Below are 16519 nucleotides of genomic sequence, written 5' to 3'. Positions count from 1 at the left end.
TTCAGTAGCGAGCGAACATTTCCAGTGCCATGTCCTTCCCTTCGGACTGAGCTCTGCACCATGTCTTTTTACCAAGATGATGGCGGTAATAGCAGCTTTTTACAGGCTTCAAGGACTCTGCATATTTCCATATTTGGACAACTGGCTCCCCAGAGGTTCCATCAGGAACAAAGGAAAGGTGAAACAAAAAAAAAAAAAATAGTAAAAAAGATTTCGTTTAGAAATAAGTTTTTTTTTTTTTGTTTAAAAAAAGAAACAAGCTAGGGGAAAAGGCCAGGGAGCATGGCACCAATCCGTTGCCACAACTGGCACTGAGAAAGCCATTGGCTGCGAGAACATATGTGCATAAAAATCAAACGAGTGATTTTTTTTCAAATATCAAATGCACCACATGCTGCAGTCCCGTTCCTGCATGCAAGAAGTTCCACACATATGGAGAAAGAGGGACTGGATGTTGTGTCTGCAGGGGCTCTTGTAATAGCAATTGTATTTTGGGAGAGAAGAGCATTCTGGGCCTTATATGGGAGATACCCTTGGTTTCTAAGAATCCACTCAAGAGAGCACCCATAAAAGCTCTAATAAATCAGATTAGTAACCCGGCGAGAGCGAAGCAGAACGCAACAAGCATTCTGATTGGCTCTCGCCAGGTCCCTACCCGGCCGGGAATCCCTCCATCGGGATTCCACGGCCTTTGTCCCCGGCGGGAGGCGTGGCAGCCCCTCAGCCAATGAGGAGGCTCGAAGCGGAGCCATCCCCGCTCCGAGACTCCCCGCGTCTGGAGGCTTCCCTCGTCCCCCGCTAGGGACGCAGGTACGTTTTTTTTTTTGCCCGTCCCACGACCGCCCTCCCAACCCCACTTACCTTCTTTTTGATCCTTTTTCGAGAGCGGACACGCTGGGAACACCTATGTTCCCAGCGTGTCCGCTCCCGATAGCCGCCATGGAAAGGGAAAACGGGCTCAGTTTTCTTTTTTTTTTTTTGAAACGCCGCAGCGGAAAAAAAAAAAAGCTTTTAGTGCCCCGGTCACGCAGTTTTTGCAGGCCGGGTTACTAATAGCAATAGAACCCTCGCGTCGGGGGCATTACCGACTCAGGTAATGCCCCGGGGCCTTCGGTAAGGCCCTCGCTTCGCTCGATTCCTTACCTATGGGCCCCGGGGCATTACCTGAGTCGGTAATGCCCCCAACACCAGGGTTCTATTGCTCAAATAGAGATGCAAAAGAGGCATTCTTTGTTTTGACAATCATGCAGGACTCTAGTTTAGAAGAGTAATTTAACCCCATGCCCCTCAAACACTTATAGGGTTAACATTTGCCCACATACAATAATGTTAACAAGGCACAAAAAGTGGGAGCACCCTGCAATGTGGCAGGCCAACATACAGAGCAGGAAGCGAGCAATTTCTAGTCTCAACAGGCAGCTCCAGGGTTCGAAATGGAGGGGAAATGGGAGCTTTGTAGCTTCTGCTTCTAGCCTAGGAGAGCCTGGTTAGCTTGAAAGCAACAGCTACATTTGGCTCTGCAGGTCAACTGATGCCTTACAAACATACATATGTGACATTACCTTTGAGAATGCAAATAAAGAAGAATGAGGCCACTTCTAGGAGATATTTAAACGTAATGAATAATTCTTAGACAAAAAGTTAAAGCGTGCATCTCATATGGAAGTTTGATTTGCAGCGTGCTGCGTATTGGCTACTGATTCCCCAGAGGTAGCTCCTTCCTACTGGTTGATGCCCAACACCCAGGAGCTGGTTTTAGATCCTGTTCGTGGGATGTTAAGTTCAAAACCTGCCGCTCAAATGAACCGGGTTCCTTAGCACACCCAAACACACCTTGATATAGGGCACAGAACTGATGATACTTTCTTCAGTCGTAGGATGCTACAAAACACAGCTTTTCTTGAACAATCAGCACATCAAAAAGCACTAGTTAACACTTTTGGAGATCATTGCCCAGGCTCTAAAAGCCTCCTAACGTCAGCGTCCCATCTCCTCCCAGATTACATGGGATACTACTCTTATCAGCGTACTACACTATTTTAATGGCAAGGCAATGTTTGTACTTTTCCAAATGCCATTGATGTAGCTCGTGTCCTGTATGAATCACGCAGTTAAGTCCAGCATTCCTCTTCCATGCCATGAATGCAATTCCAACAACGGATATAGACGTCAAATATGGTTGCTCTGTGGGGAAGTCTGGTTTATAAACCAGCATGTGTACGACATTTGAGGGAAGGTGAGCAAATCTGCTACTCTTTGGTGATCTGGGTGTGAACGTTCGATTTTCAGCACCCGATATATTATAAGTTACTCACCGTAGTGACTAACGTACTCTTAGTCCATAGTCCCCTTTCCTCCATACAGCATGGGCGTCCCTCGCGAGGGACGGGAGACAGAACCTTTTCACCAAAATAATCTTCCCCTCTAAATTTAGAGGCGCAGCCCTGCCCCGACTCTGCCCTCCGGCGCCACACCTCAGACCCCAATGACACGTCGACAATAGATTTACCATTGCCTAATGACACCAGATTATCAGGGGGAGGATGGTGGGATGTATGGAGGAAAGGGGACTATGGACGAAGTACGATCATCACTACGGTGAGTAACTTAAAATTACTCATACGTCCTGTCCCCTTTCCTCCATACTGCATGGGCGATTACAACTGAATGTAGCCCCCAGGGTGGAGAGGAGACCCTCCTTAAGCAAACAGGTTCCAGAGAACCGCCTGTCCGAAGGCCGCATCCAACCTGGAACCGGCATCCAAACCGTAATGCTTGCAGAAAGCCGATGGAGTGGCCCATGTGGCCGCCCTGCTTAAGACCTGCCAGGAGACATGCCGCTGAAAAGCGATGGCCATTGCCTTGGCCCTGATCACGTGGGCATGCATGTTCGCCGGAAGGGGTCTTTGCTGGCCCTCGTAAGCTTCCTTGATGGCAGAGACCATCCAGGGGGAAATGGAGGCTTTGGAGGCCTGGTAGCCTGGCCTGGCGCCTCCGAAAGAGATGAATAGGGCATCCGACTTGCAGAAGCCCTTGGTCCTGTCCAGGTAGAATTTCAGGCCACGCCTGACATCTAGGCAGTGCAGAACTCTGAGGCTCGTCCTTCGGGTCAGCAAAGAATGTAGGAAGGACGATCTCCTCGTTTAGGTGAAAGGCTGATGACACTTTAGGTAGAAATGCTGGATGGGTCCGCAGGACCTCCTTATCCTTGTGAAAGGTAGTGTACGGCTCTGAGGCGACTAGGGCCTGGATCTCGCTGACCCTGTGCGCCAAAGTCAGGCCGACTAGCAGCGCCATCTTGATGGTGACCAGCCGGATGTCCGCGGATGCCACAGGCTCAAACAGCTTGTGCGCGAGGGCGCCCAAGACTAGGTTCAAATCCCACACAGGGTGTGGCTTCCTGATGGGCGGGTAGAGTCTAGCGAGTCCGGCCAAATTACTCCTGACAATTGGGTTGGAGGAGAAGACCCCTTCCTCCGAATTCCTGTAGGCCCCAATGGCTGAGAGGTATGTGCGGCAGTTGTCCAACTGCATGCCCGAGGTGGCAAGGTGCACCGAGAATGACAGTATCTTGTCAAATGAACAAGCCAGTTGGTCGATATCCTTGGAGTGGGCCCAGTAGCAGAACCTGGTCCATTTACTTTTATACTGGGCTCTGGTAGCCTTGCTCCTAGCCCCCCTGTATGATTTCCAGATTGGCTTGGGATAGGTTGAGGTGGCCGAGCGTCACCTGCTCAGGAACCACGCTGTGAGGACCAGCTTCTGAGGGGCGTGGTGGACGACCTTGCCCCCATGCTGTGTCAGAAGATGTGCTGGGCCCGTTGGGAGGTGGTTTGGAGGGACCTACGAGAGGCTGAGCAGCTCCAAGAACCATGGCATGGCTGGCCACCGAAGATGCTATCAGAATGACGTTGAGCTGGTGAGACTCCTTGAACTTGCAAAGCACTGTGAATGAGTGGAGTGGGCGGGAAGGCGTAGGCTGACATGCCGTTCCACTGGATCCATAAGGCGTCGCCCAGGGAGCCTAGACCCTGACCCTGCCAGGAGGTGAACTGGGGGCACTTCTTGTTTGCCTGGTGGCAAAGAGATCCACCTGGGGGAGGCCCCATCTGTGGAAGATCTCCTGTGCAACAAGGTCCTTCAGCTGCCACTCATAGTTGTCCGCTCCCAACCTGCTGAGCCTGTCCACTTCCAGGTTGGATTCCCCTAGAAGGTGGACTGCCGTGAGGAAAAGCTTGTTCTCCAAGGCCCATTCCCACATGTTGAGCGCCAGGCTGCACAGGGAAGGGGACCTGGTCCCCCTTTGCTTATTGATGTAGTACATACTGGTCGAGTTGTCTGTCTGGATGAGGACAACCATTCCCTTGAGACGTGGGAGGAAGGCTCTGAGCACTAACCAGATGGTGTTTAGTTCCAGCCAATTAATGTGGTATTTTTGTTCTAGACGGGTCCACGTGCCATAGACAGAGATCCCCCAGGGTGGCTCCCCCAGCACTCGAGGGAGGAATCTGTGGTAATAGTCACCTGTGCAACGGGGGGCCTGAAGGGCTTGCCCGTATGCAGGTTGTAGTCCCTGGACCACCAAGTGAGGTCTGGGTGGAGAGAGATGGGGATCTTGATAATTTCGGCATGCAAGCCCCTCTCTTGGTTCCACGAGGCTGCGAAGTGGAGTTGAATCCTCCTCATCATGAGTCTTGTGCGGGGGACGGCCAACAGTACCGCTGCAAAAAGACCCAGGAGATGCTGGTACCACCAAGCTGAAGTGGCGCTTCGGATGAGAAAGTGGGACGTGGCCCTCTTGATGGCCGAGATCTTATCCTCCGAGGGGACGACCCTCTCGGAGCACGTGTCCCAGATGAGGCCCAGGAAAGTCAAAGACTGCGTTAGTTGCAGCTGTGACTTCTTGAGATTGAGCGAAAAGCCCAGGTCGTGCAGCGTGTTCATCAGTGCATGGGAGGAGTGGTGAACTGCTTCTTGAGATGTAGCCCCGACGAGCCAGTCGTTTACGTAGGGGTATATATGGAGGCTCTGAGCCCGGAGGAGGGCTGCCACAACATTCATGAGTCTGTTAAAGACCCTGGGGGCCGAGTTGAGGCCAAAAGGGAGGACCTTGTACTGAAAATGGAAGCCCATGATCCTGAACCAGAGAAAAGAACGATGGGGTTGCCAGATCGGGACGTGCAGATAAGCGTCCTTCAGATCCAGGGAGCACATCCAGTCTCCCCTACTATAAAGGCTGGTGTAACCATCTTGAATCTCTGAAGAGGTAAGGAGAGGTTGAAGGTGGAAAGGTCCAATACAACTCTCAGGTCAGCCTGGTTCTTCTCCTGAATGGCGAAGATCCTGGAGTAAAAGACCGAGCACCGCTAGGAAGCTGGGACTTCCTCCATGGCCTGGCTCAGCACGAGCAATCAAATCTTCGCCAAAAGAGTTGCTGTCCCAACTTGAGGGAAAGGAGGAGAGGCAGAACTAGGTACACGGTACCCCACGGAGACTGACAGGATCCAGGGGTCCGCAAAGTATTGTCACCAAAAGTGTGCGTGAAGAGCAAGCCTGCCCCCCACTGGAGACACGTGGACTCTGAGGGGTGGGTCAGGACTTCTTATCCTCTGAGGCAGAGGCAGAGGAGGGGTCTGGAAAAAGCCCTCCCTCTCCCTTTTTTGATGCATTCCGGCTGCCTAGACCTCCGTTCCTGGAAGCCGCTGAAGGCTCCAGATGAGCGACCCTTATCCGAGCGTTGCTGAGACTAGGAGTACGCCTTGGGCGTGGTCTTTGTCAGTATGGATAAAGACTTAGCCGTCTGTGAGCTGTTCTTTTTGTCCAGCTCCTCGTCTGTGCTGGAGTGAAAGAGGTCACTGCCCTCGAAGGGCAGATCTAGAATGCGTTCCTGGACATCAGGGTTGAACTTGGTTGCCCAGATCCAGGCCATCCTTCTCATGTCCATGGCAATACAGATGGCACATCCAGAGGTATCAATATGTGCCAGGGTGGACTCCATGATATCCTGAGCCACGAGCCTGGCCTATCCCCCGCGATTGGCTGTGAGCGAGGAGTTCCGGGAGGAAGTCGGCGATTTCCCGCCATAATCTCTGGTTGGTGGCTGCCAGCATGGCGTCTGCGTGTCGCAGATGCAGGGAAGCATTGGAATACAGCTTATTACCGTAAGCCTACAATCTTTTCTCCTCCTTGCCTAACAGCGCCATAGATGACGAAGACGAGGACGACTGAGGCTTGGAGTACAATGATGCCGCAGCGATCACTGAGGAGTGTGGCTGAGGATGGGAGGAGAGCAAGAGTGTATCCCCTCTTTCCCCCCCTCCTATCTGCCTGCACTTGGCATCCAGGCGGCGGTTGACTGGCAGGACAAAGTGGGGTTTGAGCCAACCCTTCTTGGCGAGGGACACCACGTGGGTCTGCAGTGGAATTTACGTTCTGGCAGAAGGGCGCCTCGTGAGGACACCCTCTGCCGGCTGTTCTACCTGGGGCTGGGGAGGCCCAGGTATTCCACCAGGCCCGAGACACGTTCGTGGAAGGCCCTGGCTGAAGATGGTGTGTCAGGATGCTCCTCCGAATCAGTATTCGGAGAGTCTGAGGGATCCTGTGGAGGAGGAGTATCCAGAGCCGGAGGCTGAGGCACTGGGACCACGGCCGGAGGCTGAGGAAGAGGAGACGGCTGGTACGGAACTGCCTGCGGAGTAGGCTGAGGAGCCGGATGAGGCAGCTGCGCTGGGGCCAAGGGCGTCGGCGGAGGAGTCTGTGGTGCCGCTAGCATAGCGGGAAGGACTTCTTTGACTGCGTCCTTGATGAAAGCCCCCATCTGTGGAGACTTCATGAGGCCGAGGAACCTCTCCAAGATCCGGTCCTCGCTGGCCGAGGAGGGGGGCACGGACGGGGTAGCTAGAGGCAGCTGCTGACCCTGTACATACAGACGCAAGGGATAACAGCCCTGCACATAAAAAGGGTAGGCCGTGTACCACGTACCTGGTTGATGGCAGTCCCAGCTCGATACTCGTTTGTCGCCGAAGTCCTGCAGAGGTGTCGAACGGGTGTTCCTTTCTGGCACGTCGGCCATTTTGTTGAGCTGCCTACCACGTGACTGCGACAGTTTGCCCGGCTCGCTGGGGCCGGCCTCTGCCAAGTCTCTTATGTGGGAGGCGTGTGACTTGCCCCCGCTCCTCGGGCATGGGCCCTGTAGGTGTACAAACCGCGACCCTAGGGATGTGAGCTGTGTTCAGGCACCCCCTCGGACGTACTGCCGGTAACAGGGCGTATCCCCTCGGCCATGATGCCGGTACAAGGGCGGAGCCCCTCAGGCGCAAGCCCGGTAACAGAGCCTAGCGGCCCCACAACACTGGCACCAGGAGGATCCAAGGACTCCTGAGCCCGTTAGCTATGACGGCCTCGGTGCGTTTGTTGGTATAAGGACTGGACCGGTCCATCCTGCGCAGATGAGTCCCTGGGAAGGAGTCTCCCTTGCGGGGTGCGGTTGAAACTATAGGACCTACCTCGGCCCTGGATCGATGCTTCACAAAGTTCTTGAGATCCTCAGAAGGAGACCGCTGAAAGAGCTCCCTCCACCTGGCTAGTCTGTTCTTCAGGGCTTTCGAAGACAGCGCACCGCAAGCCGAAGAGGCTTGCCAACAGTGGTCTGGGCCAATGCAACGTAGGCAGAGGGCGTGGGGGTCTGAAGTCGGGAAGAGCCCGTTGCAGGATGGGCCCCCGCTGAACCCCGTCGAAGTCGACATGCGCCGGGGATGAGCTGTGGCGTCTGAGGACCCAGTACCTAATAGATAAAAGACAAAAGAAGAATGAAGAAGAATCCGCGCGTACAATTACATGGCCGAAGCCAAACCCAGGAGCGCTGGTGAATTGGGCCCGTTCCTGTCGTCGCGGAAAAGGGGACCGAGGTGTGGCGCCAGAGGCCGGAGTCAGGGCTGCACATGCTCCCAGGGCCGCACGCCTCTAAATTTAGAGGGGAAGAAGATTTTTCTGGTGAAAAAGGTTCCGTCTCCCGTCCTCGCGAGGGATGCCCATGCAGTATGGAGGAAAGGGGACGAGACGTAAGAGTATACTATGGCTACTCAACTGGATACTGCAATACAGTATTATTTCAATGCCATCTAGTACACCATTTCAGAGATGACAACTAGCCTGCATCATCAGCAGCATTTGGCAGGAATTGGGGAAGACTGTGGGGTTCAGCATCATCAGTCCATAAGGAAGACTGTCATGGTACCAGAGTGCTCTGCAATGGAAGAAAACAGGCAATGACACCATCTTACTACTACAAGGACACAGTATTGCAGCTATTGCAATTAAGGGGGAGGTCCACAGTCTGCTCTCAAATGAAGTTGGGAACTGAACTACCCTTCTAAGGTGGAAGAAATAGTGACTAAAGAGTGGAATAGAGCTGGTCAGATCCCTGGCCAGACCACACTAGTTTATTGTAAAGAAAGAATGGTCCTTTAAAGAGAAACATGCAAATGAGCTTAAGAGAAAGTCCAGATTCAAACAGGAAAAGAAATACAAAACCACTTACTCTGAACACATGCCACGTGTTCTTCAGTGAGGGAGATGGACTGGCCTGCCTGCTCACTGGAATCCTCCTTTTCCTCGCCCTCCTGCGTTTCCAGATCATCGTCAGCAGGCCCATCTGGTTCTGATCGTGGCCCATTGCAAACAGTTGCCTCCTTTCCGCTGGAACTCTTATGCAACTCATCCGCTGATTGAAAATCAACACTACAGACATTTGTGATCACGATGTTGGGGTCTGTGGAGCCATCCGGAAGGCAGAGGTCACTGTGCGATGTCATTGACACGTAGCCATTGGGGAGCAAAGCTGCTGTGCAAGCAATGGAAACAAGCTGTCAACAATTTGCAGAGTACACACTACTGATGGAAAAGAACAGAATATTAGTAACACATTAAAATCCTACTTCCCAAAATAACTACCACCAAAGCCACACACAGAAGCGGTTCATACACTAGACCCCCAACAGTGGCAAGACAAGAGTTGCAGCTCTGGATGTAGATGTATTGGTTCCTCTCGCAAGACTGTTTCATAGTATGTTCTTCTGTAGGCCAGGATGAAGAGATTCTCAAAGAGGTGTACACGTTCAATTGCTGGAAGATCAGTGGGTGCTGCAGGCCAGTACTGTGGCGGATTATCAAAATTGCGAAAGGATCCTAGGGGTAATACAGCATATGGGACCCACAAATGAAATGCTAGAGCCCTCTAGTCTAGATTAAGGAGCATCTCCAGAGATGTGCAAGTGAATCACTCAGTTATGTGTACTTTAGTAGCTCCCATCTAAAGCAAAATCACCTTATATGACAGCAGACACCACACCACAAGCAATGCAAAACAGCAAATAGTTCAGCTAAGTCTTGTAACCTGGGGTGTGGGGGGACACATTCTACAGTTCTCAAACTTCCCACTCTGGTTGTAGGCCTGGTGACAGATTGCTCATTAGTTTTTGCCAACAAAATCTTTATAAGAAGTGATGCAATGAAATGTGCTTTACCCTGCCTGAAAATCGCTACAAGTGCCCGTAAAATAAGCAGGAAAAATGTTGGCACTCTACACAGACACTACCAGGCTATGAACTTCTCCCAGCTAAGATAGAGTACAACCCCTAGACCGCCATCAACATTTTACTACTCTACCACCAACCTACTCTACCGACAACCTAAAAATATGGGCGCACCTGATGCTGTCATTACCCTGCTCATCGCCCCTCTCCTCAAGTCCAAAACAAAATTCATACTTCTAGGTGACTTTAACTTAGGAGTCAAAGACCTTGCTGATAAGAAGGCCACTGCCCCACCTCAGCTCTCGATGAGATGAACTTCTCCCAAGCTGTTCCATTCCCCACTCATGACAAAAGGGAGGATTCTTGATTGGATACTTTCCACCAACACATCCGTCCAAGTATCTTCCATTTTTTATTTTATTTTTTTTATTTTACTTGTCACAATTTACAAAATATTTTTACAAGAAAAGATAAAGAAAGAGAATATAATGAAATTCTCAACTCCAACTGTCCCATCACTTCAGCTGCCAAATTGTAACCAAGGTCCAAAGTAACACACGGACAGATCTTTTCGAATGACAGCCCACGGCGTGGCTCCAGTTTTCTTAGAGCTTCAAGTTCATGAAGAACTGGGAAACCGCTATCACATATCTGATGTTATCCCCCTCAATTAAGCGGTTCCACCATTCTTCTTCATCGCACGTTCTTGACTCCTTGAATAAATGACCCAAATGCGCCATTCTCAGCCTTAACAAAGAAGTACAGGCTAATAGATGACGTAATGTCTCTGGTTGTTTCTTATTTTTTAATGAATTTCTAATGACCATTGATTCCAAAGATTGTAGACCGAGTTCCTGGCGTATGGTCTTGACTGGAGTTGATTGTGGTAAGTTCAGGGTACGTTTCCAGAACAAAACTTCTAGGCGTTTCCAGAAGTCTTGTGGAATCATCAGCAATGCGTCCGCCCCATAAATCAAAGACGGTACCAACTTCCCTTTATAGAATTGAATCAGGGGGATTACTGTAAATCGTCCAAATCTTCTGTCGATTATTTTTGCTTGACATACCAATTTTTTTACCTTTTCCAAAAGGTGAAGTTGCATGGGACGCTTTTGTTTATTATTACTGAGAATTACCCCTAGATATTTAAATTGTACCACTTGTTCTATTTTCTCACCTTCCAGAGTCCAACTGAAATTCTCAATGCGGGTGGTTTGTTTCTCCATGATCATAACTTTGGTTTTGTACTGGTTAATCTCTAGTATCTTCCATTGACCCCACACCATTGATATACCACTCACTGATCTGCTTCACCATGGCCAATGCCCCCTTCCACCCTGTACAAAACATGCCACTTCCCATGTGTCACAGCTAGACACACCCAAACACTTACTAAAGAACAAATGGAACCAATCATCCTGGCCTCCCTCGATTCATCGCCCCACAGACCACCTGGCCCTATATCCTCCTTTGAGGAAGACATCACACACCTCCTCACCCAGAACACCAAACCTAGCTCCCAAATTATGCCCATGGGTGATCGGAACTTAGGCCTGCATGACACTCAAGCGGTTAATGCCACAGCCTTAGAAAACATGCTCACAGAGCTAGATTTCACACCGCATCTCCGAACCAACACACAGCAAAGGCAAAACCCTGGATTGGTTAGCAGATTTAAACTGCAACATAAAAATAAAAATCCTTTCCAACTCTCCCTGCATGCACTTGGTCTGACCACCACGTCATATCCTTTGAGATCCAGGACATTAGTCGCACACTACTAAGTGACAGACTAGATCCCCCTGCTTTAACCAGAAACAACCATCTGCTTACCCTGGAGAACATACACTCTCCCCCCCCCCTATTGCAGCCTATCATCAACCCTCACAAGAATTACTACAAGGATCCAGCCAACCTGGTGGACCTATATAACCAGAACTTGAAGCCCTAGACCAAATAGCTCCGCTCAAACTGGGAAAAGCTAAGCGTCCAGCGCACCTAAACAAATGGTTTTCACTAGACTTGAAAGCCTTACGCAAATCCAAAAGATGTTCGGAAGCTAACTGGAAGAAAAGAAACCCTTTGTCCCAGAGTAAGGAAACTTCACCAATGCCTCCAACATCTATAAAGCAGCTATCTCGAAAACTAAAAGTGACACTTTCAATGACAGAATCCAAAATGCCAAGCCCAGTTCCAAAAGGCTCTTCACCATCCTTATAGAGCTGTAGTCACCCCTCTGGAAAAGTGCAATAAAGATGCCCACTGGGGTGGCAACATCAAAAAGGCCCTTCTAGACTAAATCGCACTATTACAAGCGAAAATTGTAGCTAAAAAGAAACAGCCTAGCATCAAGTGCTAAACCTAGCGAATTCCACTCTACTCCCCCTTAACCTTACAGCCTATTTGACTTCACCCCAGCCACTACCAAAGACGTAGAAGCCATTACTGCTAGCCTAAAGTCATCTAGATGCCAGGGCGACATCTGGCCAGCCACAATCATAAAGGAGGGGGCAAAGGAATGTGCTCCCTTTATCACTTCCCTCATTAACACTTCATTTGCTTCGTGTACTGTCCCAAAAAATCTTAAAGATGCCTGGGTCATGCCTCTCCTCAAAAAACCTCATCTCTACCCTAGCATTACAATCAACTTCAGACCCATAACAACCATTCCTTACCTTTTGAAAATACTGGACAAAGCAGTCTATATCCAAATACAGAACCATTGCAAAGCCAATAATTAATATAATAAATAAATAAAATACGTTTTTTCCCCAGAACGTGTGCCACCAGTCTTCTGCCAGTCTGACACACAAAGCCTTGCGGAAACGTAAGCTGCAAATCGCATAAGAAATTCTGTAGCGGGGAAGGTAGGGAGGGAGCGATATGGAATACGTCGTCGGACCATCCCATCGAAAGAACGTTACCAGGTAAGAGAGTAACTTGTTCTTCGAAGGGATTGGGTCCTCCGACGTATTCCATATCTATGACAGACTCCCAAAGCAGTACCAAAGCAAGGAGGTGGGAAAAGAATTTAGAAAACAGAAATTTAGCATGCCCAATCAAATTGCGGAGTAAGGGACCGCCTTGCCAAAGGCCAGATCCTGCCCCCAGATGGAATCGAGGGAATAGTGACGTACAAAAGTATGTACCGAAGCCCAGGAGTCTGCATCAGATGTTGCCAATAGGAACACCCCTCTGCAGGGCAGTAGAGGCAGCCATACCCCTGGTAGAATGGGCCCGTAAACCGACCGGTGGGTCCTTACCCGCCAAGCAGTAACACTCGGATAGACAAAATAATCCAGCGAGACAAAGTCTGTTTCGTCACAGCCTGTCCCAAACGCTTTCCAGCGTAACCAATAAAGAGCTGATCGTCCACTCTGACCCAGGACATGCGTGAAATATAAAAGCTGAACGCTCTCCTAGGATCAAGCCTATGGAGCCTCTCCTCTTCCTTACCAGGATGCGGAGGATAAAATGCCGGAAGAACAACCTTCTGGCCTAAATATAATTCCGACACCACCTTCGGAAGAAAAGGACGAACCCCAAGGACAACCCTGTCCTTATGAAACACTGAAGAGTGGCTTAACTGAAAGTGCCTGTAACTCACTCACTCTGCGAGCGGAAGTGACCGCAACTAAAAATACCGTTTTCAGAGTTAAGTCTCAAAGGGCATGAATACAAAGGCTCAAACGGAGCACCCATCAGAAACTTGAGAACAAGGTTCAAATCCCAACCGGGCCCCTTGAAAGGTGACGGAGGGAACACATTAGTGAGCCCTTTCAGAAACTGAGAAATGAAAGGAATTTTAAAATAGGAACACTCTTCAGACGGGTGCTTAAATATGGACAGCGCCGCCAGGTAACCTTTAATGGTACCCACTGGAAGGCTCCTGTGGGCCAAAGAAAGCAAAAAAGACAGAACCATGGGAATTTCACATGCAAAAGGATCCACATTCTTAACCCTGCACCAAGTCGCAGAACTTTCTCCAACGGCAACGGTACAGGGACTTTGTTGCGGGCCTTCTGGCCGAAAGCGACACCTCCATCACGTCTTCAGGGAGGTCCCAATCCTTATACCTCAACCTTTCAGAAACCAAGCATGAAGGTTGAGGGACCTGACCTCTGGATGCAGAACCTGACCCCCCACCCCCTCCCATGAGAGCAGATCGTCTCGGTAGGGAAGACGACGTGGAGGGCAGCTGAAGTCGAGAAGGTCCGGGTACCACGTCCTCCGGGCCCATGCCGGAGCAATGAGCATCATCCGGAAGCGAAACTCCGTAACCTCTGCAGTACTTGCGGGATGACGGACACTGGAGGAAACGTATATAGCAGTGGGAATGACCACTCCACCACGAACGCGTCTCCTAAGGCTCCGTTTGGAGGAAATCCCCGCAAGCAGAACCTCTCCCACTTCCGGTTGACACTGGAGACGAAGAGATCCACTTGAGGGGTCCCCCAAAGGGCGAAGATCTCCAGGAGAATCTCCCGAGCCAACTCCCACTCGTGAGAGATCGCGCTCTGCCTGCTCAGAGCGTCCGCCGTCTCGTTTTCGTCTCCTGCCAGATGAACTGTCGAGATCGAAACATCCTGCTGGATTGCCAAGAACCAGAGCTGCATCGCCTCCCTGGACAGAGGAAGTGACCCTGCCCCCCTTTTTGTTAAGGTAGTGCATGGCCACCGTGTAGTCTGTCAGGATCAGGACATTCTTTCCTCGCACAGTCGGCAGAAAAGCCTTCAGAGCTAGCCTGAAGGCCCTCAGCTCCAACAGATTGATATGGAGTCTGGACCCCGACGGAGACCAACGACCGCTGACTCAACTCGTTGGCATGAGCTCCCCATTACGTGAGGGATGCGTCCGACACGATCGTCACCTGCGGCCTGGGCAGCCAAAATGGAGCCCCACTCATCAGATTGCCTTCGTCAGCCCACCACAGAAGGTCCCGGACGACCGAAGACGGCACCTGAACAGGGTCCGACATCCTGCCGGAGGACCGAGACCACTGGAGCTTCAGTGCCCACTGCAAAGATCTCATCCGCAACCTGGCCTCTGCACCAGAAGAATGCAGGATGCCATGAGGCCGAGCAGTCTCAAGAACTCGAACGCTGGGAGAGTCTGGGCAAGTTGAAACTTGTACACCATCGGCTGAATGAGATGAACCCTCCCCTGGGTAGGAAAACACTGCCCCAGGGACGTGTCGAGCACTGCTGCGATGTACTGGAGCCTCTGAGTTGGTGTCAAATGGGACATCAAGATGAGGGAGAAGCCCAGATTGTGGAGGGAGTGGCAGGTGACTGACAGATGATCCAGGACTTGCTCGGGAGAGTCCGCCCTGCTCAACCAATCGTCTAGGTAGGGGTAGACGTGAATCCCCCCCCTTTCCTGAGGTGCGCTGCCACCACTACCATGAGCTTGGTGAAGACCCTCGGGGCGGAGGTCAATCCGAATGGCAGGACCCGAAACTGAAAGTGCGAGTCGCCAACCGCAACCCTCAGGTACTTCTTGTGCTTGGGATGGATCGGCACATGAAAATAAGCGTCCGTGAGGTCGAGAGACACCAACCAGTCCTGAAGTTGAAGGACCTGGAGGACTTGAGAAAGAGTAACCATCTTGAACTTGTCCTTCCTGAAGAGATTGTTCAAACCGCACAAGTCCATGATGGGTCTCAATCCCTCGTCTTTCTTGTAAATCAAAAAATAAGGGGAATACCATCCTTTGTTCCTCTCCGCTACAGGCACCAGTTCTATGGCGCCTTTCTCCAGCAGGGATTGAATTTCCTGCGCAAGGAGCGGATCCAAGATGCTGCACCAGCCTTCCCCCAACCGGCGAACCATGGGACATGGCCTCATGACTGAGCTGAAGCGGCTGCGGCGTTGTCCGAGGGCAAAGAGGCAACAGCCCGAGCGGCCTTGGCACCTAGAGTACCTTGTTTTCCACCTCTGGCACTCCTACGGTGGCCCCTTTGACTGGCAGCTCCTCTCGCTTTACCAAAGGAGAAGTAATAATGAAAGGAACCTCCCCTCCATTGCTGTCCCCTAGGACGAATAGGCGGAGGTTGTCTAACTGCAGCGCCTAACAACTTCGCTGCAGCTTTGGAGGTCTGCAACCTCAAGGTTCTCGTCAGCCTTGCTGCCAAAAAGATGGTCCCTATCAAAGGGCATGTTGAGGAACCGGGCCTGCACATCAGGAGCAAACCCCGCCTTCCGCAACCATGCAAACCTGCCTATCACGGTGCTCGCCGCCATGGTCCGGCTGACGCAATCTGCCATGTCCAAACCCGACTGAACGGCCTCACACATAGCATCCTTGCCATCCTGAACCATGGCAAGGAAACCATCCCGTTGTTCCCTTTTGGGAATATGTTCAGCCGCTAAGGAAACAGTTCCACAGAGTGTGCGTGAAACGTGACAAGGCACACACGGAGTTGGCTGCCTGTAAAACCATACCCCCTGAAGAAAACACTTTCTTCGCCCAGCCGTCAAAACGCTTGTCGTCCCCATCAGGAGGGATGGTAGGGTACGACGCCTGCTTTGCTGGGGGCGTAGCCGCCGGGACCACCAAACTCTCCGGAGTAGGGTGCTTGGTCAAGTAGCAGGGGTCGCTACTGGCTGGGCGGTATTTTTGCGACAAAGATTTGCTCACTGCCGGGAGACTCTCCGGAGCAGTCCAAGCCGCTGCCACCCTTCTTGGCAGAGCCATATGGAATGGCAGTACCGGGTCAGTTGGTGGACCAATGTCGAGGATATCCGTAAGGTCATCCTGAACAAACTCCCCTGGGGGAGCAGACCATCCTAAGTACTCGGTGACCCGTGACATAAGGCACCGGTACGAAGAATCGGCATGAGTGCCAGGCTCAGGCCTACAAAACTCCACCTCCGGAGAGGTGTCCAGCTCACTAGCATCATGCAGGGACTGCCTCAGGTCCTCAAACTGGCTATGGCCCGAGAGAATCTCGTCAGGCACCGTGTCAGGCACCATGCCATCATCAG

General features: G+C 51.3%; 1 protein-coding gene across 3 annotated transcripts in view; it reads right to left on the bottom strand.

Moving 5' to 3' along the window:
- Positions 1 to 16519, bottom strand: part of SENP3 (SUMO specific peptidase 3) — a 407541-nt gene that overhangs the window by 210245 nt on the left and 180777 nt on the right. For 2 of the 3 annotated variants that reach the window (XM_069644338.1, XM_069644357.1), the window contains exon 3: positions 8540 to 8842. In XM_069644338.1, coding sequence (XP_069500439.1) covers positions 8540 to 8842 — 303 coding nt within the window. The remainder of the gene's footprint in view (positions 1 to 8539; positions 8843 to 16519) is intronic. The other variant, XM_069644347.1, reaches the window with a different exon arrangement.

Source organism: Ambystoma mexicanum, chromosome 1p (genome assembly GCF_040938575.1).
Source record: "Ambystoma mexicanum isolate Mex_15411 chromosome 1p, UKY_AmexF1_1, whole genome shotgun sequence".
Lineage (NCBI taxonomy): Eukaryota > Metazoa > Chordata > Amphibia > Caudata > Ambystomatidae > Ambystoma > Ambystoma mexicanum.
Note: the sequence above shows the minus strand (reverse complement) of the source record. Positions and strands in the feature narration are given on the sequence as shown.